Here is a 24,620-nt window from a genome sequence, read left to right as displayed (position 1 = left end):
TTGTTAATGTTGGGATTCTCGGCCACCAATAATGAAACTGGGTACGAGGCTCTACTAATGGGAATGGTTATGGTTCGAACAATGGGTGAAAAAGCAATAAAGATATTCTCAAACTCCAAATTGGTCGTTGGATAAGTGAAAGGGGAGTTTGAAGTAAGGGATGAGAGGATGCAGGAGTACTTGAGCCAGGTTAGACACCTGCAGTCAGGTTTTGAATCCTTCAATCTATTGCATATTCCCAGGAGTGGAAATATGACCAATGTTGATTCCCTAGCCACACTTGCAACCTCCTTGGCATAAAGCTTGCCCCATGTCATCCTTGTAGAAGACTTATGCAAGTCTGCAGAGATGTACAGAGAGGCAGTTCATGTCCATCAAGTTAGAATGTGGCCTAGCTGGATGGACCCCGTTGTATTGTCTTAAAGGAGGATACCCTGCCCGAAGAGAAGTCTGAGGCTGATAAAGTTCAAAGAAAAGCTTCTTAGTTCTAGCTATCCGAGGATCAAAAATTGTACAAACAGTCCTTTTCTAGGCCATACCTACTATGCATGCACCCCGAGGCAACAGAATTACTCCTCAAGGAATTACATGAGGAAATTTGTGGAAGCCACACTGGAGGAAAATCGTTGGCGCACAGAGCCATCACTCAAGGCTACTGGTAGCTGAACATGCAAAAGGAAACACAGGAATACGTAAAAAAGTGCAACCAATGTCAAAGGTTCGCGCCAAACATACACCAGCCAGGAGGAGTCCTTAAACCCCTGTCCAGCCCTTGGCCATTCACGCAATGGGGCTTAGACATTGTTGGTCCTTTCCCCAAAGTGGCAGGAAACAAAAGATATTTGCTAGTCGGCACAGACTACTTTACCAAGTGGGTGGAGGCCGAGCCCCTGGCAAATATCAGGGACGTGGATGCTAAGAAGTTTGTTTGGAAAAGCATTGTCACCCGATTCAGGTTCCCTAATGCCCTCATCTAGGACAACGGCCTTCGGTTTAATAGCAAATCCTTCAGGAAATATTGCTGTGAGTTGGGAATTACGAATAGGTATTCTACCCTAGCTTATCCCCAAGGGAATGGACAAGCCGAGGCTATCAACAAGGTCATAGTGAACGGACTCAAGAAGAGGTTGGATGATGCGAAGGGAAAATGGGTGGAAGAGTTGCTGCATGTCCTCTAGACATACCAAACCACGCCTCGCAGATCCACCAGGGAAACCCCCTTCTCCATGACTTATGGAGCTGAGGCTGTTATCCCTCTAGAGATTGGCTTCCTAACACTAAGGACCAGCTCATTCAATCCGAGCAATAACAATGGGCTACTGGAGAAAAGCTTAGACTTGATTGAAGAGAAAAGGGAAAACACAATGGTTCAATTGGCATACTACCAACAAAAACTCAAGCAGAGTTATGATGCTAATGTGAAGTTGAGACCATTAGAACTTGGTGATCTGGTGTTGAGAAAGGTTCTGGGTATTGCAAAGAACCTGACATGGGGAAAGCTAGGACGCAACTGGGAAGGACTATATCGCATCACCTTGGTGGCTGGTATAGGAGCATATTTTTTGGAAGATTTAGGTGAACGTGTAATATCGCGCCTGTGGAATGTAAACAACCTAAAAATGTATTATTATTAAAAGAAAGTCTCTTCTGTCAATATGTTCATTTACCTAAGGCGTTATTTTTCTCATTATTCAATCTTTATAAGTGTTTAAACTGAAACTCAATCATGCCTGAAGTTATCAGACCAGATGATGTGAGAAGGTTAACACAATGACAACTTTTATAAGTGTTTAAACTGAAACTCAATCATGCCTGAAGTCCCCGAACCAGATGACGTGAGGAGGTTAACACAATGACAACTTTTATAAGTGTTTANAAATCTTTCTCCTATGAAGAGGAATGCATCATGAACGAAGAACTAGAAGCCCACCTTGAAAAGGGGTAGGAAACGCGAAATGAGCAAAACTTTGGACCAAATCTCCAAGTCGCCCTTCACACGCAAAATCGAGGAACTAAACTTCTTTGACACTTCACCTAGCTCTGCGTTCACCATGTACAATGGCAGGACAAACCCATGGAACATGTGAGCACTTTAATTAGAGAATGACAGTCCATTCCAAAGATGAAGCTTGATGTGCAAGGTTTTCCTATCCAATTTGGGACTCGTCGCAATGAGATGGTTCGATAGCCTGAAGGCGGATTCCATAAGTTCCTTCAAGGAGCTCACCCAGGCGTTCTATTCCCACTTCGTCACCTACAACAGGTGTTCCTCAGCCCCTGGCTTCCTTCCTAACTTAAGCATGCAATAAGAGAAACTTGAAGACTTATTCAGATAGGTACTGGGAGATGTTCACGAATAGATGGTGACTTTGATGAGGTAGCCATCAGTACTTCAGCTCGGCCTCCTGACTAAGCATGGTTTAAGAAATCTCTGACTTGCAAACTGTCACCAGTATACGCTAGCACATAGAATGGATCGTTAAGTACAAAGAGTCAAGGAAGGCAACAACAGGAAAGGAAGGGGAAGGTTCCTCAAGAGATGAGGGATTTTAGGTTGGGACACGATAATAAAACCGGCCACGAAGAATTTTGCTGGGCAAAACAGGATCTACCAACCTCAGGTAGTCAATGTCGTGTTCCAAGAGCTGGTACATCAGGTTTTGGAGAAGATTCGGAATAGCCATTCTTTAAGTGGCAAGTAAAATGGTGGGAACCCCCGCAAGGCGCAACCACAATTCTATTACAATACCATTAAGACCAAGACACACCACAGAAGACTGTAAAAGTCTGTGGGACCACCTGGACTAACTTGTCCGCAAAAGAAAGTTAAACAACTCTTGCACACTCCAGTGGTCAGAGGGGCCAAGCAAGCTCAAAACCCAGAAAGATGATTTTTTGGACCTCTCTTGGGAATGATAACGTCATCTTTGCTGCTCTAAGGAGGACCGGCTCCTGCCCTCACTAGTGATGTCTATGGCTCGGTTACCTACCGAAGACGCTAATCAAGAGCAAGAGGGCAAGACTGGAAATCTAGCCGGTCTTGGGCTTTTCGGACGAGGATAAAATAGAACCATCCAACCCATAATAATATCTTGGTGTTACCCTCAGGATTTGGGGATATGACGTGAAGAGGATGATGGTGGACCAAGGCAACGGTGCGAGATAATGTTCCTAGACCTGTATAAGGGGCTGAACTTGAGACCTGAGAACTTAACACCCTACAGCTCGCCCCTGGTGAGTTTTGATGGAAGTCGTCATCCCGAAGGGCCAATTAAACTACCTGTGCAGATCAGCTCAAAAATATAGAGTAGACTTCATCGTGTGGACACTTATTCACCCTACACAACTATTGTGGCCAAGTCTTGGCTTCATTACTCATTAGTGTTGTTTGCCTTTAAGGAGTTACATTGATACTAATCTTTAGGTTTTTTTAATATATTAATATTTATTTTTTTCTACTCAATTTAAAAATAATAATAAAAAAATTTGTCAAATCCATGGTTCAACCCGACCCAACCCAATCCATGTGGATTGGGTTGAACTTATGTGTTGGGTTGGTTGAGTTAAATCTTTTTTTTTTTTGACCTATCATGGTGGGTTGGGTCAAAAAATCCCTTCAACCCGACCCATACACACCCCTACTCCCAGCCCTTATTACCTGGCTCGCGTCCTAGAATATGTGGGACAAAGGCTCGTAGTCCAAGATCAGGTGAGCGACCTAGAGCTGTTCATCTTCTCTCACCAATATCTTCAACCTTAGGAGGTAGTTGAAAGCCTGAACGTTGGTCAGGCTGAGCCTCAAAGCGACGTGGTTCTTATCTGCGAAAACATCCGAGAGGAAAATTGTGGTCAGAGCAACGAAAATTATTGTCAAACAAGGATTAAGTGTCAAAAATGAATGAGACTAGAGGGGCTAAACCCCTTGCCTACAGAGACTAATACTAGGGTACCCCACTTGGCTCTCCCTTCCGATTTGGGCAAGGAAGTCCATCGTGCCACTCCCCGGAAGCGACCAGATAATCATCCTTCAAACCCTTGTTGGACTTAGGAAGACAAGATATTAACCTAACCACGTCGGACCGGGACTTGAGGTAATATCCTGCGGTAGCAAGGGAATGGCACTTGTACATGTGAACGATGTTATTCCATGTCAACCCCAAGTTCATCTGGTTGTTCAGAGCGTCTACGCACCCTAAGACTCTAAACGTGTTGAGAGCGCACTGATAGGGGCATATCCTATGGTTGAGTAGATAATCCCTGGTTATCCTATCCATAGGAAGTGGTATCACTCTCTTTATAAAAGCAATCATTGGAATGATGACTTTGCCCACCTTTCTATCAGTAAGTATCCGGTCTAGGGGACAGCACTGTAAGCCCATTCCCTGTGGGATATGGTACTTGGCCCTAAAACCCTCCATACCAGCAAAGAGTCCACTAAGTGTTTAAATCTACCCATCTACACAAATGTGGATGACGTGGAGAAAGTTTTCTAAAAAGAAAAAGGCTGAGGAGCATAGCCGAGGAGAAATAGAAAGTTTAGAGAGATAAGTACTTACAAGAATCGATGTACCGAACCCTGAACCTACAGGAAGAATCCTTGGGAGATTTCTTAGGTAAATAATTTAGGGAGGTTTAGTGACTGAGAAAACTCTGTGATTTTGAGCGCTTGGGATCTTTGGAGAACTTGAAGACTTGTCAAATGGGAGAAAGGAGTTTTCTGGGTGGTTTATATAGGGAGCAGGATTGAGTGGAAGTTGTGCTACTCAAAACCCAAGAAAGAATGTCAACCATTGGATTTGTACCCCGCCGTTGGATGTGAGGAACATAAAGCCACCTAGAGCAATTAATGATACCTCGCAAGATGCAAAGTGTCAATAGCAATTATAGGGCACGTAAATTGGCACTCCCACACGTGTAAAATAGAAAGATAATTGGTCTTGTCTTCTAAAATAAAAACCCCACTTTTTCTCCTCAGATAAGAGAGAAAAATCGGAGTTTTGAGGGGCTATTGTGGGGACATGGGCCCAAATCATATATTTAATCCTTGGGCCTTATCCAACGACATTATCATGTCCAAGAAGGAACCAATGGTTAAGGGTGATTCCAGTTTAAAGCCTCATAAGTAAGAAAGAAGAAGATGGTGGTCCGAGGAGAAATTCCCCCTTGGACATAGCGTACACAGCCCAGACATGCGCCCCAACGACGAAAATAACCTCCTTGGAAGCCCCAATTTTAGAGGTGTTCCTCAAGAATACACAAGAAGGAAGAGAGCCCGAAAATATCTAAGGAAAGGATGCTACCTCTACATTGAATGCATTGCAGCTACTTTTCTGACCATATTTATGTGGAGAAGACCCCTGAACAATGCTGCCTTGACTACCACAACTCACAGAGAGCCAAAAGAGGTGTCTGATAGGACAGGCACTCAAGTGAGGGCTCAAATGACCAAAGGGAGCTATATAATGTGACAGACCCCTCATGAGAGCGGGGATCGGAGAAAATTAGAGAAAAAACACCATAGCAACTAGAATTGCATTTATAATCAGTTCCATTAGTCTATAAGAATATTTGCCTCCTCGGACAATACATTAACCTAACCTAGGTGTTTTGCTCTTGTGTGGTGGTCTTTCGAGCCTATCCTAGTCGTTGTTAAATTCACTAGGGCCTAGTTCTTTGACCCACCCTGTACAAATTTATTGTATTGGGCTCATTAACCCATAACCATATACATATTAGGTTTGGGTTGTAAAATGTGTCCCTACAGATGTAATATTAAATTTGAGTTTGAATTGTTTAATAGTCTAGCTTAAATATGATCTTGAGTTTGACTCATTTATTATTTAAGTTAACATAAACAAGTTTTTGTATGAGTTGAACCTGAACTATTCAGAAACAGTCAACTCTATATATTTACAACCTTAATAAAATAATCAACTTTGAAAATACAATAGTATGTGCATGTTTGATCCCAATTTTTTGGGATTATACCTTGTGAGTTAATTCCTTTTTTTTTTTTTTTAACTCTAACCTAATCTAAGTATATATATATGTGTGAAGCTCCCTCTTAGAAACTTGAATCCTGACTCTTGCCTTCCACACCTCACAAACACTTGTACTTGTAGAATGACCACCGTACCAAGGGTGCGTGGTGGTTAGTTAATTCCTCTTTATTCAAATTGCTAGCAAAAAGATAAATGGGGTTGGCTTCTTGTTCAATTGTACATTGTAGACTGAGAAAATCTTGTTATACACTCACTATTACACATTCTGTACACAGTCCTTTTAAAGTTGTGTTTTCAAAATACAACTTTAATCCATGTGGCCATGTGTATGGTAAGTGGTGGCTCTAGGAATATTTTCCAGAGTGGTCATCAAGAAACTTAAACTATATAAAATTTAATAAAAATAGAACTTCATATTGACCATTAAAAATAAATAAATAAATAAATAAAAACACATACACGCGCATACAAAGTCATAAAGTCTTACAATTTTCTTTTTGATTTTTTTTTTTAATTTTGAAATCTTTGCATGATAGTCTTACAATCAATGTTGCAAATTACATCTTTTTCAAAATTTTAGTTCCATAAAAATTTTCTTAGGCGTTTTCTTTTTGTTTGTAAGGACCTAATATATTGTTAAGGGGATCAAAGTTTAAAGAAAAGTTTGACTACAAACTAAGCTGTAGCCTAAGGCTACAACTCTCACTAAACAAATTAACATGGTTACATATTTTAAATTTTAAATGTTAAATTGTATGTTCTTAAAACACATATCAAATTTCATGTCAATTAGAAGTTATTTACTATTTAATCTATAAACTTATTTTTTATGTATAATTTTAGACAACAAAAATTCAAAATTTAAAAATTTGAATGATGACATAGCTTTTGATATTTGATTTTTTTGGAATTTTGCAAGTTTGGAGGATTTGAGAAGATAATGAATCTAATGATGGATTTGTCAAAATTTACACCCAATAAAAAAATATTAAGTGAAATTGTAGTTTTAATTTACAACCAAGTTTGTTGCTAAATTTTGTCCAAAGTGTAATTATGTTGAGCCTAAAAATATTTGGGAGATTTAGGGTGGTCCCAAATATTTTTTAAGGATAAAAAATCATAAAATTTTTAAAATTTACATATAATAATTTTTTTTTTCAAGTCAGGGTGGTCCTGTGACCACCCTAAACTCTATATAGAGCTGCCAGTGTGTATGGTGAGTGTGTAATAGCAAATATGGGATAATCATTATCCTCGTAGGAAAATCAATCCTTGTTGCGCATACCATGGAATGTGACTTCAACTTCTGTAACTAATGCTTAAGAGGTTTGAAAGGGAGTGGTGTAGGCTAATAATAATACAAGAGGGTCTCTAAGCTTTGAGTAACTTTATACTTGCAGTTGCAGGTCTTCCAAAGCTTGTTTGATGTACAGTTACTTATCCATTTCATCTTTAAATTACAATGTATATTCTTATTTTTAGAAAATAATCTCTTTGTATAATATTTAAAGGACAAATTTTAGCTACAATCGATTGTAGTCTTAGGCTACAAACTCACTCAATATCTTTTTATTGGAGATGAATTTTGACAAATCCACCATTGGATTGCATCTTCTTCTTATATCCTCAATGTTTGCAAAATTTCAAGAAAATTAAAAATCAATAACTATATCATCAATAAATTTTTAAATTGCAAGTTTTTGTAATTTATAATTATGTATAAAATATAAGATTATAGATTATATAGTAAATGATAACCGATTGGCATAAAAATTGACATGTGCATTAAGAACGTAAAGAACATGTAATTCAACGGTTAGATTTTCAAAATATACAGTAATATTTATTTTATTAAGTGAGTTTGTAGCCTAAGGCTGCAATCAATTTTGTAGCTAAACTTTGTCCATATTTAAATGGTTATAATAAACTATATCCATTCTTCTAATTTTGACTATTTTCTAATAAAATCTCATGCATTTTATTATTGTTTTAATCAAATTCATTTGATATGGATTGTTTTAATAATATCACTTTCGTCCTTATTCTTGGAATATTATCATTGGAATTCATCTTATAGATTGAAGTAATCTTTAAAATCTTTTTTTACATTATTAGCTTTTATATTTATATTGTGAATAATATAATGAATTCTTTTTTCATTTTATTTTCTTATTTATCTATTTTGTATATCACTTATTATTATTTTTTAGCCAACGAGAGTGTCTAGATATCTTTAAACACCTAACTATTCCTTTAGTGTGTGTAGTCTCTTGTTCCACATACTACGTAATTACAGAGAAGAATCCTTTAGGGAGGTCACAGAAGTTAATTAGAGATTTCAAATCTAAGAGCTTATAGATCTCATGATGCCTTAGGAACCATTAGGCCAATCCTTTAGAATTATCATGTGCTCAATCATTTATAAGCCATGTAAATATTATATAAAACACTTTTTTAATAATTTATTGACAACAGATTGGAAAATATTTTGATTAAATCAATCCTAATTTGTAGAGATTTTATCAAAACAATAACTAATTGACATAATAAGAAAGAGATAAAATTTGGAGAGACATTATTACATTTTATACCCAAAAAAAAAAAATATATATATATATATATCATCACTTGACATATATTTGGCATATATTTTGAAAGGATTGCCTTAATTTGTTAGTATATTATGCTTATACTAACAAGAATATAGACATCGAAAAACTTATAATGGGGTTAAGTGCTATTTTTCATAAAATAACTTGTAAATATATCTATATTACTATCATAAATAAAAAATTTTAAAATGATTTCGGGGTCATCCCCCCAGCCTCCAACTCCATGTGGTTTTACCACGGCCTTTTTTACAACTTCTATCAATGTTATTTTCAATATTTTTCTAACTTTTTTTGTTTCATTAATTTTAATTAACTTAATCTTTCTTGTTGGTGCATTAATCACTCTCTTTTGAACATAACTAATTCATCTCATTCGACTCTTCCTCATCTTACACTCATCTTCAAGCAAGTTTTCTCATTTGAATATTATATTTCCATGTATTTTCATTTATTCATGTTAACCTTCTCATTTCAGTATAACTTAATAAGTATTCTATGATTACAATGTTCCTAATACGTTTCTCCACTTGGTCTGCCTTGCAAGTAGTCTCATTTATCATTTGTTCATGCTGCTAATCGAAAGAGTGGCCCAAAATTATTCCCAGTAATCAGCCTGACTCTCTTGCATGCATTCTCAATCTTTGCTGACCTGAGTCCTGACTCTAAAAACATTTGAGAGGTTGCAGGTTTACCATCAGCAACCCTTGATTCCCACCAAGAAAAAAGAAATGACACCATCTTTGAGCTCTAACACATGCTAGAACTTGGTTGTGACAAACTTCAGCTAGGAATATCAGCACTGTGACATGATTTTGTAAGGGGAATAACCCATCTGTTTGCAGCTTCAGTATAATGTACGCCATCCCAGCTTATGTGTTTTGAAGGATCACTGCAAGAAGCCGCAAAAACTTCAGTTCCATTCACTATCGATATTTGCCAACATTCAGCAACACCTAAATGCCCACAACAATACCCAAGAGGACTAACAAAACCTGCAATTAATACAGAAATTCTGAGTGAGGATGGTGTTTGGTACAGGCACACCAAACGAGTAGCAATGTTTCTTCTTTCTAGCTAGTACCCCATGGAAGAAGAATCAAACAACTTGCTATTGCATGGAAGACAAATCATCAGTGTAATTAGGAATTGTCATAATACAATAGTATGGGGTCATTTGTGATATAAATTTTGAAGGAACTTATAAACTCAAAATACCCATCTAGTAACTCAAATTGTGGAACACATGCTCAAGAACCACGAGGTGTTAAGTTCTGAACTCAAATGATGCACAATTCTTGTGGGTGAGGTTGGACATCCGAGGTTTACCGAGGTCTTTGGGTCATGGATTCCTCTTCATAAAATAAAAAGAATGATTATAGACTCAATGATTACCTTGTTTCTCTGCCTCACTGATTAGAGTGTACTTAGCTGTGTAGATATCAACATAGATGAGCACTGCATGGTGGAGTTGGATCCTCAGTTGGAAGACTTTGTCCTTAAGCTGCTTGTTGAACTCTTGAGCCAACTGATTGTAAGACTTTATGCAGCCGTTTTGATCAGACTCAAAATGATTTGGACGATTCCATACAGCAAAAAAAGGCAAGCAGCCAATGGGACCGGTATTATGTATCCAAAATGTTCTTGCTCCTTCTTGGTAGAGTTTCTAAAATAGTTTCATAGACCAAAAAAGAAATAAAAAACATCAAATAAACAAGTACTGGACTTTAATTATACACATGAAAATTCTGATATAGAAAATGTCTACCCCGCCTTTTGCCTTTTACTTTGTGAATAGGATTTTATGTTGAGAAGTTTTACCAATTTGATATAAAGCCAATTTTATATAATTAGAATCTGGAAAAAGTATGAGTACAGCTTCGTTTAATATTCAAGGTTAAATAATGTTTTTTTCCCCAATGAAAAAGATTAAAACCAGTGATGTATGGAGCATCTCATGTGATTTACCTAAGCACATCCTTGAGAATAGAGTTTACCATTTCCCTTTTACCTAGAGCATTCAGGGTGAAAAACTGTCTACAGAGAGATAAGTAACAGGATTGTTGTCATTCTTAAAAGTTATTTCCAACCCTTGTTTTATTGGATCATTGCACAGAACTCATATTTTTGTAAGAGAGTTAGAAAAGGCTCTCTCTTATGGGCTCAAATTTAATTGGAAAATAATAATAATGATAATAATTGCTTAGGTCAAAACAAAGTTTGAACTGTTTTAAGTTTAATTCTCAATTTTTCACAGTGTGGCTCAAGGGACCTGCTAGGATTATGCCATGTTAAGCTGCAAGAAGCTACTTGGTTTATTCCTAAAATGACATTGGTCTTCATTAGAAAGCACTGAAAATAGAATACTGAAACTACCATGTTCCAAAAGTTTAAGCTAGTGGAAAAGCTGAATTTAATCACATAACCATTATTTTAACACTTTTCCTCATGTATGGACCCAAACTTCCCTTCAATAAGTGAGAGTGAGACAGAACACCTGAAATTTTGAACATTTTATGGTAGGTAGAGTGGAAAAGGGTTCAATCTCAGACCACTTGTTGGTATCTTGATAAATTACCATTTGCTCCAAAAAATTTAGTGACTGAAAATAGTGAATTTATAAAGTTAATAACTTACTGTTATTCTAACAAACACATTTAAGTTACCTTTACAGCCACAGAAAACATATCAGTTATATTGGGGATGGATGCTCGCACTTGCTCCTCTGTAGTTTGTCCAAAATGAAGATCATTTTGTCCACTGTCCAATGTGTAAAGGGCCTTTGAGAATTCCTCTGGCCTTGGGAGGTTATTTTTAATCCAAGAACTTTTAGCTGAAAGCATATACAAGCATTACTAGAAAGTAAAAGGTCAAAAGCATTTCTCAGTAAATGACAGCAGAAATTGTAAAAAAAATTGCTTTGCCTAGAGAAATCAGCAGTAGATCTTTCTAACCTTGGTTGAATGACTCCTTGGTACGGCCTTTAAATTGTTCAAACTGCAAAAGCTGTATATTGAGAGATAAGGGGCTAAAACCTGCCCCAAATAATTTGGCATCAGTTGGCTGGATTGTAGACCCACTTGCACCAAAATTTGCTCCATGTCTAAAGTTTGGTTCTATAGAATCAAGATATGCACTCAAGAAGGGAAGCCCCAACTTCTCAGCTGTAGAAAATGGAAAACAAAATCATCTTTTTTCTTTTGCCACATTAAGAAGACAATGAAACCGCAGATTCAAACCTAGGCTCTCCCCACATGACACTAGGTTACAAGATCCTAACCAAACAAAGTCATCAACATGGGTTGTATGTAGAGCATCAAATAAGCTTTACATTAGAGTATTACACTGTTTATGTTATGACATTATATCAGTACAAAAATTAGCACAGACAATCATCACCCGAGCCCGAGGTATGATCACCCCAAAGATAAAATGTATTCCATGAAAATGGTTAGGAGTCTAGCAAGAAATAATCCTATCGTAGCAACATCCAAACTATCACATCCCATAGACAACAACAACGAAATCCAAGCCTTAATACCAAAATTTTGGGTCTATTATGGATCAACAGACTAGTTAGGAAATGTTACATATATTCTTTTTCGTCATTCTATCACATTCTATAGACCCAAAAAAATAACTACCATATTCCCTAGCTAGAGTAGAGGATAAATGAATAGCTGAGAAGAGCATGCTTACCTATAAAGTCAATGATTAGACGCCCATCAGAATACCGACCAGAAGGTTTACCAAAGAAAGTCTCACCATAGGGAGGGGGTAGCCGATGAAATGCTGCTGAGACACTGCCTGTATCTGAGTTTGAATCGCCAAAGTTGTAGATTGCTGGAATGTGACAACCCCATGATGGACCAACAAGTAATGAAGCAGCAATCAAAACAACTCCAATTGCTGCTGCTCCTACACCATTATTTATCCACCAAGGACCTTCCAATTTCCCTCTGAAAAGTCTAAACCGGTGCATTGAATCCTCTTACTTTGTTCACTCTGACTTTTAATCAAACAAGAAATATATTACATAAATCAAACTGAAATTTTGAACATGTAACTAGTGTATTATATGTTACTGTTTTAGGCCTTGTTATATATTGCTGTTTTAGGCCATTGGGAGCTCCATTGAGGAAGTTAAGGTTCATGATGATACATCATCCAAAAAGGATCGTGGGTTTGATGGTTCATATGTGGAAGGATTTAGTACAAGTTTACAAAAGCATTTCTCCCTCAAAAAAAAAAAAAAAGTTTACATAAGCAGTGACATAGAACAATACGTACGGGTTTGATCATGCAAAAGTTAAGTAAAATTTGAGGAAGAATGCGAAGGAAAAAACCAATATTTATACTCTATTTATTTTCCTACCCTTGCTAGGAAAGAAAATATAGCTAAAAATCTATTATTTTAAGTTCTTGCTGATGCTACATCAACTCTGCAAAGAAATTGAAACCGTAGGGTATGATCACGAGAATGAACTCAAATAACTGTGGTTTAGCTCAAAGGAGGAAAAAAAAAAAAGCACTTTACCTTAAGAAGCTTGGAGTATACTTGCATCAGGACTTCAACAGTTGCAGATTTAACCATTTTGGGAGACTTTTAAGTTTAATCTGAGAACACGTTGACCAATCCTGAACCAGAAGGATAAATCAATCATAGCATCTTTATACATTAATGCGACATGTCCAATAGTGTCACAAAGTGAGACAAGTTACTATTAACCAATAATAATAAACAACCTAAGCAACTTAAAGCAAGTAAAGTAGACTTTTTTCTTTTTTTTTGATAAGAAAGTAGACTTTTTTTTCCAAAAAGAAGTAAAGTAGATCTTAAAAAAATATATAAAATATAAAAAGTAGACCTTAAGATAAAGAAGCTGGTTTGGGAGGTTTAAGAGTCAACAGGAATTTTTTTTTGTGGTTTACAATTATTCATATTGAAGTCCAACTGTCATGTTTGTCTCATTTGTTGGACTTGCTTGTTGTTCAATTGAAAAATGGAGTAAAAAGATAATGTAGTTTTTCTAGAGTACCCAATCCCATGTTACTGTTACTGTTTTACCATGCCAAGTTGCCAGCTGGAGAGTGAAACAAAATGAATGTGCATTAATCTGACACACTTCCACTCTTCACTAGCGTCCAACAAATACGACAGAAAAGGGTGTCAGGGAGAACCGGAGAAGAGAAACTAGCATCTTCCCAAAATCAAAGTCAGAAAAGAGTACATGGAGATTATTTTTTTTTTTTTTTTAATCTAAATATAAAGCATTTTCAGCGGGTTTGTTAAGATTGAGCTAATGTGAATCCTACTTAATAAAAAATTAAATAAATAAAAGAAAATAAATAAAATTGAACCTACAACTTATGTTAATATTTATTTCTTTCTAAAGTTGGTCACATAGCTTATAAGACTGCCAAAGCTCGCTCCTAAAACTAGAATTCCGACTCTTATTTCCATGGAAAAAATTGGTTATTTATATTAATGTTTTAGCCAAAGAGATTTGGATTGATTTTAATTGACTGATGGGGTTTTTTGTCCAGTATTTACGAAAGGATTAAGAATAGGATATCGATTAAAGCAATCGATTCTCTTATTTTACTAATGGCTCTTCTGCTAAATGCTTTACTCAAAAACATAAATGGCAATTGGTGTAATGATCACAGACAAATCCTTCCTCAGACTGAACGCCCCTGCAATTTTTGTTAGGGGCAAAAAAGAGAGGCAAATACCTTTTATTAGGCCCGGATGCAAACAAACAAGTCCATATCTCTCCTTTGAGTATTGAAACACAAATTAGTGAGAATGTATTTTGCCTTTTCTACTTTCGTAGCTATTCAACAGACTGAATTTGGGAGGAAAAAAACAAGAGAGAGATACAACATTGGCCTAAAGTTAGTGGTGACCAGTTAGACTGATGGTGACAAGGAAAATCCAGCAAGCACCCCAGGCAACATAGAACAAAACTAACTGAAAAACAAATAGGCAAAACATCATACCCACAGTAGAACAAAACTAACTGTATAACACTAATCAACATCCTCATGCACAATAACCAATTAACTGTATAACACTCAAAATGACTGTCACAAAAATAAACTACTGAGTCCCATAGTGTTCAATAAAAATTGAGTCCTATGAACAATACAGGCTCAATGTTGATTTAAAACAGACCCAAAAAATGCGATTTTACATAATTTCAAAATGTAACAGATCAAAGCATGAGTTCCCAGTGCCAGTACTCAATAATTGTTTGCTCTGACCCCCTAGAGCAAAATGAAGAAAACCAAGAAAAAGTGAAAAGATTATTTTGGTTCCGTCTGTCAAAAGTAGAAGATATTTCAATGAATCCACGCAAACTGTTCTTCACCACCTCTCCCTTGAAGTTGAACTGCAAAAATAACAAGTCCACATTTCATTATTGGCATTTTGGAACATTAAAACTATATTTTACCCCCAAAAGTAGTACATCAAGCACACAAATTGTAGGGAAGGATATAGACACGAGAAATGTGCGTGCAATTCTGAACATTTCTGAACTTGCAGATTTAACAGAAAAAGATTTCTGACCATTCAAATTTAAGAACAAATGATTCTCACATGCTTTCTTAATTGCCCCAAAGTTCTCAAGTTCTAGTGAGAATTTTCAGAACTATTTGATTACTTTTTGTCCAAGAAATATAAATAATATTCCCCACTAACAACTTATTCGGCCCAATTGGCAAAAGTGAGCATGGCCAAAATACAACTTAAAATCTTTACAGTTCTAGAATGAGGGTTTTAAATCTCAACCAATTTCAGACTTCTCCCATTACATTTCTACTACATTTAATTCCCAACTCCATTTCAGCTTTTGAAATCACAAAAATATTTTCAAAATTGAACATCTGACATCACATGTCACTTCACTGGCTAACACAGTTACTAGCTAAACTGGAAAAGCTAAGAGAAGAAAGACATATGCAATGCAACAGAAAATATACCTTACCGGCCAAAGTCTCTGCTGCCTAGAAATCCTCTATCCCTGCCACCTCCAAATGATCTTCTTTCATCAGCAGGCCTTGACCACATATCCACTGCACCGCGTGATCGAGGCCTATCCATAAACGATGTACTTCTCATTTCCTCAAATGATCCAGACTGAGAAGGCGGCCTCTCAGCAAAACCAGCCACCCTGCCAGCTCCAGACCCAGGCCTGCCCGCTCCAGACCCAGGCCTTTCAACAGCTTTCTGCCCAAAGCGAGTTTTGTCATCCAAATCACGAGTCAGTGTTTCCAATTCCCTCTCTTTGCGACTTATTATGTCATGTAAACTGGATTGGTCTCCACCAGACTCTTGTATAGATTCCCTGTTTTCTTTTGTGGTAGATTCTGTTCCAAGTTCCTTCTTTAAACGATCTATTTCTTCTTTCAATATCTTTTCCTCCTCTGTTTCAGGCCTGCAAATTTTTTTCCCTCAGAAATGAACACAAGTATGTTCATATTCATATAGATCCACAAGTCACATGCATACATTTAATCCACCAAACAAAACTGGCATACAGTAGTGTGCACACGCAAGCATGGAGGAAACAAAACTCATTATAGGGCATCTAAAATCCGCTAGAGGGAAAAGCTTCCAAAGTGACACATCACTTAAGAGATATTGAAGGAAGCCTAAAGCTACAGAAGCTAAAAAAGGTTTTAGCAGATGGAAATAGTACAATAGTATAGACTGAACTGAACGTTAGAAAATTGTATTATGAAGTTCAAGTCAGGATTTTCAATGTGTGGTATATATAATCACAAAGGAATTCGAGGAATACAATGTTTTGAATTTTAGTTTAAAAAGGGGGAAGTCCAAGTGAAGTAAAGTCGTATGGTTTTAAAGGTCTAGTTATAAATATTCTTAGGTTAAAACAAATTTTTATCTGGGTTGAGCTGAGTCTCGATTTATGTAGGGGATTTTATGTATCTGAGGTTTATTTTCCTTTGGTACAAGTTAGTCTCTCACAGGCTTATCAAAAAATAGTTAGTCTCTTAATGTTTTCTTTTATCCATTTCTCTTCTTTCTTGCTCTTTTCTTTGGCATTCAGATTCCATTCACAGGTACTGTTCATATGAACTATTCACATTATTGTTCAGAGTTTGTGGGTAGATTCAATCTTAGTTTCTTATCACCTCTTTTGCAACCCTGAATCAAATTTTTTCCCTTCCTCACCAAAACCCTAGTCATTTTTGAATCCTAATCCTTCTTTCTTAAGTTTTAAACCCTAAATTCACAAATTATCCTAACCCTAAACGCACAAGCATGCGTGGACAGCTACCCGAATTTGTCCTAAGTCAATGGCCTTATGCCCAGGAAAACCATGAAAAAGAAGAATATGAGGGAAACTGGGAACCAGAATGGCATAATTATATACAAAGATAAACTATTTCACAGAACCAACAAAATGGTGACAACGTATAATCAATTAGGGCGGGTTGGAATAGATTTGCAGGGTATGTTAAGTATGTAGTAACAGAAGGTTTTGGCAAGATTTATGGTGTGGCCATCAATCTTTGAAAATTTTGTGCAGTACTACATGGCAATTGACAAGGATGCATCAATTAGATTTTGTTAGGAGATAGTGCAAACCCTAGCTTTTCTATAGGTTTCATGTACAACCAACTCCCAAGCAACCTCCATTTGGTATCCTATAGGTACAAAAAAAAAAAAAAAAAAAGGAGAAAAGAAAAGAAAAAAAGGCTTCACTGAAAGCACATGGAAACCTTGTATAATACTACGGTGAGTCATTCATCAGTTCAACATGGCTTATATTATACCAATGGAGCTAGCCCATCCCGATACACGTAGATCCTATCTGTAAAGTTTAAGTCATTCATCAGTCCAACAGGGCTTAGGAGTTAGGATACACTTGCACCACAACTGAACATATCTAAAATAAATAAATAAAGTAATCTTTATGGCAGATTAAGTGTGTATTGACAAGCATGATATGTAAGAAGCAAAGGCCTACCTAACAGTTTGTGAAGGAACATACTGCCTTTCATATGTAGCATTACTATGGAGTGTTAATTTGCTAAAGTAATGGCAAAAGCTTTCCACTAAACATGTTTATCTGTATCAAAAGGTCAAGTTAAATAAGAAGATGCAACATTCATTCTATAAAAGCTTACAAAAATTAATGCAGCTCTAAGGATAACTTCGGTCACCCTCACGTAAATTTATCACATTGTATTCTTGAAGTCTTTCACATTTCCTAATAAAATTTCACGACAAGTTTTCAAAAAAGCAACTATCACATTGTCTTTTCTAAATTTACCAATGTTCATTCAACCAGGCCCCAGACAAGTTACCTAACATGCTAAGCCATTAACAGCTTCCTTAACTTCCAAAAGTACATGTCAAAATCTAACACCAAATATTGAGCTTAAAAATCGACAATGCAATGGATGTAGAAGGCAATACACGAACCTGTCAACGCTGCGGTGCTCCAATTCAAACTCAATCTTTCGCCAATCCTTGCCTCGCTCCTCGAGCAAAACCTCCCTAGGCTTGGCATCCCCAAAAGGGTTCACCTTCGGCCTCGGCTTCACCACATTCTCAAACGCCTGCAATCCCTGACCTTCAGACCGGTTAGACTGTGCACTCGAAGGCCTGCTCGAATGTGCACTCGTGGGCGTACTCCCTTTCTTGGCCTCAATTTCGTTCTCCATCTTCTTCCAATCCAAACCCTTCTCAGCCAACACCTCTTCCCTCGGCCTCGCCAACCCGAACGGGCTCGGCTTATTCGATTTCACCGGAGAAGCTCCGTCCAAACTACCCGAATCCCCTTTCGGAGGATCCAATACCAATCTCGGCCGTTCCCGTTGTTCCCGGTCGGGAAACCCTGCCCCTCTAGCCCATCGATCGGGTTCTGGACCCGAGTCGCGAAACCCTGACCCGAATGAGGATCTAGAAGCAGAAGCAGCAGAAGGCGGAGCAACAGCAAGGGGCTTTTTCGTAACTGCCCAATTATCAACCTCGTCAGCCCTAGACCCGCCTCCGAGCGACCCGTACCGGTTCTGCCGACCCGAATCTACCGAAGGAAGAGGCTTCTTCGTTGATGCCCAGTTATCAACTTCGTCAGCCCTCGAAGGTTGATCAAAATCCGAAACCCTAGAAGGCGGTCCTCTACGCTCTTCGTCAAATCCACCGTACTGTCTACGATTACCACCACCGCCGCCGCCGCCTCCCCACGACCCGTCCTCATCGCGGTCCCTGCCCCGACCCGACACAGACCGGGTCCCGTAATCTCTAAACCCACCCCCAAGCCTACCGTGCCCATACTGCATTTCCTCCGCCGAGCGCTCTTTCGGCCCAGTCGGCAGCCGAAGCATCTCTTCGTGAGTCAACCGAGAATATTCCCCCACTCCGCCGCCGCCGCCGCCACCGCCGCGAGACCCGGTAGGTGCGGCGGTGTAGTGACTGAACTCCGACAGGGTCATTTTCTTCTTCTTGGGCTTGGCGGTCACGGCTTCCCTGAGACTCGGATAGCTCTGAGACGAAGACTCCGCTATCGTGGCAGTAGCCGTGGCTTTTGCCAAAGCCGCCGCCGCCGCCGCCTCCGCTTCTTTCTCCTCGGCCTCCGCTTGCTCTGCGTCGGCGGCCCAAGTTCCGATACCACTCCCCCATGGATTCGTCGTCATTTTCGAAGTTCAAGATCTGAGCGAAAGAGAGAGAGAAAATAATAAAATGGAAAAAGTTTGGGATCTAATAATAAAATTCAGAAATGAGAAAATGGGTTTGGTTTTTTTTTTTTTTTTTTTGGGTTTTGGGTTTTTTTTCGAGAGCGGGGCTCCATTTTTTTTTTTTTTTTTTTGGGTTTTGGGTTTTTTTTCGAGAGCGGGGCTCCGTTATTGGAGCCGGAGCTCCGAGAGCATGCGAAGAAGAGGGGGTCACAGTTGTGTGTGTGTGTGTGTGAGAGAGAGAGAAAATTGTTTGGTGGTTTGTTTTTTTGAGTGAGTGAGAGAGAGAGGGAGGTTATTAGGAAAACGAAAACGTTTTGATTTTTGGGGGAAAAAAGGGGAGTGACGCGCCTGTGAAGAGCGTGGGGTGCACGGTTGGAGTACCTGGCAAGTGGTGGGGGTCCACGTTTTAAGAGGCTCTCCCGTTTTTTGCTTTTTTGACTTCCTTTGCGTTGGACGGTTGGGATGTTCCTTTGAATACATTTTTTTTGTGGCCCTTTTTGAAAAGAGAGGATGGGAAAGTTTGTTTGTACGGATTGAATGGTGTTAGCATTTTCTTAGTATATAAGTTATTTATAAAGTGGGTTCAGTTTCAGTTACGTTAACTATAATTTAACAGCCACAAATTTTTGTACGATAGTCACTCTATCAGTATAAACGTTTATGGGAGATAAAGATTGGACTTTAATTTTTCAAAAGAGAGTTTTCAACACATAAAATTAATTTAGAGAAATTCGTGGTAATTGATAAAGGGACAAAATTTAGTTATAAAATTAATTGTAGTTTAAGGCTACAACCTTAGTCTATATCTTTTTATTGAATGTGAATTTTGACAAATTTTCCATTGGATTAAATTTTCTTCTTATATCCTCCATGTTTGCAAAATTTCTTGAAAATTAAAGGTTAATAGTTATGTCATAAATAAATTGTTTAAATTGCAAGTTTTTGTAATTTAAAATTATACATAAAATATAATCTTATAGATCTTATAGTAAATAATATCTAATAAATAAAAAATTTGATATGTGTATTAAGAGCGTATAGAACATGCAATCTGACGGTTAGATTTTCAAAATACATAGCAATATTAATAATATTGAGTAAGGTTGTAATTCTAAACTACAACCAATTTTGTACCTAAACCTTGTTTTTGATAAAGTCATCTATGTGTACTTTTAGTTGTATGATATTAAATAAGTTATCATGTAACTTGTTTTAAATAATACGTATAAATGATTTTATCAGACTGCTACGTAATGAATTGGAGGAGGGTTTTTTAAAATTGGTTTGGAAGAAAACTGTTTTTTTATAATTTCATAATGAGAGGCAGAGATGAGTTTGAGTGAGAACTTCCTAATTGGAATAATACTCAGCATCGAATCTATGTTTGAATTTTTATTAATTAAAAAAATTTTATGTATAATTTTTTAAAAAATCTTATTTTGAAAGTATAATTATAAGTTTATCATCTTTCAATAAATAAATTTTCAACCAAAAAAATTAAAAACTCAAACAAAACACTAGGAATTGAGATACTAAAAAAATAGGGGGACAAAGTTTAATTACAAAATTAGTTATAGTCTAGAGTTATAATCTTATTCAATATCATTAATGTAGGGATAAGGGGCCCAAAAATGGATATTAGGCTGTAGGCCAAGTTCAAGGACATTAAATCGTCCAAGGGCATACAAGCTAGTAGTTTGAGGAAGAAGTTTAGTCATGAGGGATTGGGAGTATAGTCCAAGGAGAAGCATCTCCTTGGCTAAATAGAGTAGAGGTTAAGGATTCGACCTTTCATCAAGAACAAGGCACCAGACAGTCATACTGGTAAGGATAAGCATCAGATTGGGATAAGACGAAGGAAAGCTGAGAAATATTTAAGAAGAAAGCTTCTACTATCGCATTGAATGATCTGCAACTAACTCTCTGGCCGCATTAATGTGGAGGTGATATCTGAACAATAACATTCAGCCTTACAGCTACCCACAAAAACTTCAAGAAAGTCCTAATGAGACAAGTGTCAAAGCCAGCAACTTGATCTACATATGGAGGGTTGAGATGGAAAAATCTATTATTGGATTATATTTTCTTCTTATATCCCTTATTCTTGTAAAATATCTAAAAAATTAAAGATCAACAGCTATGTGATTAAAAAAATATATTTAAATTGCAAATTTTTGTAGTTCAAAATTTTGCATAAAATATAATCTTATAGATTACTAGTAGACATGGCAAAACGGGCGGGTCGGGTCGGGTCAATCAGGTCGAGGGTCAAAACGGGTCAAACGGGTCGTGAGTCAAGTCGGGTCGAGTTGACCTGTATTTTTCAAACAAGTTTTTTTTTTTTTTGGAAATAGATGCAATTTGTTAATTGTTTTTGAGTTCTTTAACTGTAATTAGATTCTCATTGGTGATATTGTTACCACTTACCAATTACTACTAAACACTTGATACCTAAATTTGGTGCAACTCTTGTTCCAGCTTTCTAGAAGCTAATCTTAGTATAATTTTCATCTGTTTAAATTAGAAGAAAAAATGAAGGTGGCAAGTAAAGAATAACAAACTATAATAGAGTACATAACATATTAAGTGAAGAAGAATAAGTAAATATCTTATAAGAATTACACCTCAATCTCAATTTACTCAAGTTGGTAGAGTGGCAAAACGGTCGGGTCGGGTCGGGTCAATCGGGTCGGGTCAAACGGTCAGGTCGGTCATTTAACGGACGTTCATAAACGGGTTGCGTCAACGTTGTCACGTCTGCTCGTTTTGCCATGTCTAATTACTAGCCTCATCACATGCGTGTGATGAGAGTTTTTTTTTTGGTACAGTGTCATAATTTTCTTTTATTATTTATTTAAATTTGGATAAGTTTGTTTTGAAAACATGGATTTAGTAGGAAAATGTCCTATTTTGTAGGCATTTTATGTGGGGTTGGAGATATATTTTTACCAGATTGTCATCAAATTTTTCCTTATTAAATGTAAGGTTTAGAGGTATTTCTAAACCAAATAAAAGTCTAATCCAAAGAGGGGAATCCTCTTATAGATAGTATAGATATAGTAAATAATATTTAATTGACACAAAAATTTGACATGTGTATTAAGAGCATAAAGAACATGCAATCCAACGATTAGATTTTTGAAATATCAGTAATGTTAATTGTAAGGCCAAATTTTGGATGCAAAGCCCAACAATGAAAAGGACTAAGGCCCAAAGAGCCCAAAACAATGAATNATTACATCTCGTGTGATATTGTTACTACTTACCAATTACTACTAAACACTTGATACATTTGGTGCAACTCTCCAGCTTTTAGAATCTATCTATATATTTTCAATCTTAGGGAAAAAATGAAGGTAAGTAAGAAACAAACTATAATAGATACTAAATAATTAAGTGAAGAAGAATAAGTAATATCTTTATGAATTACACCTCAATCTCAATTTATGTTGGTAGACGTGGCAAAACGGGGTCGGGTCAATCGTTCGGGTTTTCGGTACGGTGTCAAACGGGTCTGACCCGTTTTGCCATGTCTAATTACTAGCCTCATCACATGCGTGTGATGAGAGTTTTTTAGGGTATGCAGTGTACATAATTTCTTTTATTATTATTTAAATTTGGATAAGTTTGTTTTGAAAACATGGATTTAGTAGGAAAATGTCCTATTTGTAGGCATTTAATGTGGATTGGAGATATTTTTACCAGATTGTCATCAAATTTTTCCTTATTAAATGTAAGGTTTAGAGGTTTTTCTAAACAAATAAAAGTCTAATCCAAAGAGGGGAATCCTCTTATAGATAATAAGATATAGTAATAATATTAATTGACACAAAAATTTGACCTGTGTATTAAGAGCATAAAGAACATGCAATCCAACGATTAGATTTTTGAAATATGCAGTAATGTTAATTGTAAGGCCAAATTTTGGATGCAAAGCCCAACAATGAAAAGGACTAAGGCCCAAAGAGCCCAAACAATGAATTTGGGCTAGAAATTGAATTCCAATGAGTTGGACAACAATCACAATAGGTTAAATGATCTTAACCGTATGAATAAATGGTTTTATGCAAGGAAAATCCTCCTTGGCGAAGTCTAAGGAAGGTAGTTCTTATATATTTCTCTTAGGCTTATACACTATTACAGTTCTTGAGTGTACAATAATTTTCCTATTGATTCTTCGATCCCCCTTGTAATGAGATTTTTTTTCTTTATATCCCACTTCTTCAGTCGAAATTCACCTCCAATAAAAAAAAAAAATTGAGTAAAATTGTAGCCTTACAAGCATAAAGGATATAATAAATAAAATGTAATCCAATAGTGGATTTGTCAAAATTCATCTCCAATTATACAATACGGATCTACATTGACAGTTTTTAATTTAATTTTTCCTTTTTTCTTTTTAAATTTTTTCTTTTTTTTCAAAATTTTTCTTAGATTCATTTAAATGGATTAAATTGAAAGATTCAAACCCAAAATTCCAACATTCAATGAATAAAAGCTAGTAGTGCATCACAAGATCAAAATCAAAGTGTAAAATCACAAAGAGGTTAAAAATATGCATTAAACCAAGAACTGTTTTGCACAATACAACAAAAAGAGGAATTTCAGAGAAATTATGAGGGAGAGAGAAAAGACTCCTTGGTACCACTATTTTCACCCATATGTATCAAAATCATGTTGCTCTTTCATGTTTATATGGGCTTTTGTTCTAAAGTTGGAGTTCTATGGGTAAAATGTGAATTCTTGTGTTTGATCTAATTGGGGGTTTTAAATCAAGCTTGGGACATCCTTAGGGACTGGTCTATTAATAATGGATGAGGCCATGGACTTCTTTGGTGTTAATTTGATGTTTGTGCTTAGTTTGCTTTTATTTAGGCTAATGATTGGCTTGCTTTTCACATCAAAAGGGGAAAGGCTTGACCAAATGAGATCGGGTGCTCTTTCCCAGTCAATTTGGCCCAGTGGGAAGCTGCCCTAAGTGGTAGCATGCAACTAAAGTTGAGTTAAGAGGCCAGCTTGTTCTTAAGGGCTAAGAAAATTTTGTTTGAAGGTTTCAGTCACATACAGCAGGAGCTAGAAGCCACTATTTGGGTGAAATTTTTGGGTACTAGACCCTTTCCATGAGCTTTAGGTGCTGCAAATGTCCCTAGTCCACTTTGCAACATGCATAGCTCAAGCTCATACAAAAGGTCCAAAATGAGTAACCTTATACCCTCTAAACTACACTCCCTCAAATTCGCCTTATATCACATAGGCTTGGACCATACTTAAAAAAATAAAGTAAATTATAATA

General features: G+C 36.8%; 2 protein-coding genes across 3 annotated transcripts; both read right to left on the bottom strand.

Moving 5' to 3' along the window:
• Positions 1–9,394: 9,394 nt before the first annotated feature.
• LOC111996141 (GDSL esterase/lipase At5g14450) lies at positions 9,395–13,126 on the bottom strand. Its single transcript, XM_065782742.1, has 5 exons — positions 12,311–13,126; positions 11,566–11,775; positions 11,278–11,444; positions 10,007–10,277; positions 9,395–9,606 (listed from the first exon to the last, which is right to left on the bottom strand). The coding sequence occupies exons 1-5, from the start codon at positions 12,591–12,593 to the stop codon at positions 9,395–9,397; spliced, it is 1,143 nt and encodes a 380-aa protein (XP_065638814.1). The 5' UTR covers positions 12,594–13,126.
• A 1,494-nt stretch (positions 13,127–14,620) lies between these two features.
• LOC111996140 (eukaryotic translation initiation factor 4B1) lies at positions 14,621–19,434 on the bottom strand. Of its 2 annotated transcripts, none has more exons than XM_024028090.2 (3): positions 18,072–19,434; positions 15,599–16,053; positions 14,621–15,006 (listed from the first exon to the last, which is right to left on the bottom strand). In XM_024028090.2, the coding sequence occupies exons 1-2, from the start codon at positions 19,283–19,285 to the stop codon at positions 15,600–15,602; spliced, it is 1,668 nt and encodes a 555-aa protein (XP_023883858.2). In that variant the 5' UTR covers positions 19,286–19,434; the 3' UTR covers positions 14,621–15,006; position 15,599. The 2 variants fall into 2 exon arrangements, with proteins under 2 accessions (XP_023883858.2, XP_023883857.2); XM_024028089.2 differs by having other exon boundaries at positions 15,604–16,053.
• Between the last annotated feature and the right edge of the window lie 5,186 nt (positions 19,435–24,620).

This window comes from Quercus suber, unplaced genomic scaffold, assembly GCF_002906115.3.
Source record: "Quercus suber isolate HL8 unplaced genomic scaffold, Cork oak 2.0 scaffold_312, whole genome shotgun sequence".
In the NCBI taxonomy this organism is placed as follows: Eukaryota; Viridiplantae; Streptophyta; class Magnoliopsida; order Fagales; family Fagaceae; genus Quercus; species Quercus suber.
Note: the sequence above shows the minus strand (reverse complement) of the source record. Positions and strands in the feature narration are given on the sequence as shown.

Excerpts from the sequence above, each read along its gene's own strand:
- LOC111996141 (XM_065782742.1), bottom strand. The coding sequence starts at position 12,593 with ATGCACCGGTTTAGACTTTTCAGAGGGAAATTGGAAGGTCCTTGGTGG. Across the intron at positions 11,445-11,565 it reads CAAGGAGTCATTCAACCAAG|CTAAAAGTTCTTGGATTAAA; the intron begins GTTAGAAAGATC and ends ATATGCTTTCAG. Across the intron at positions 10,278-11,277 it reads TGTTTTCTGTGGCTGTAAAG|AAACTCTACCAAGAAGGAGC; the intron begins GTAACTTAAATG and ends AAACTATTTTAG.
- LOC111996140 (XM_024028089.2), bottom strand. The coding sequence starts at position 19,285 with ATGACGACGAATCCATGGGGGAGTGGTATCGGAACTTGGGCCGCCGAC. Across the intron at positions 16,054-18,071 it reads GAGCACCGCAGCGTTGACAG|GCCTGAAACAGAGGAGGAAA; the intron begins GTTCGTGTATTG and ends AAAAATTTGCAG. Across the intron at positions 15,007-15,603 it reads GGCAGCAGAGACTTTGGCCG|TTCAACTTCAAGGGAGAGGT; the intron begins GTAAGGTATATT and ends TTATTTTTGCAG.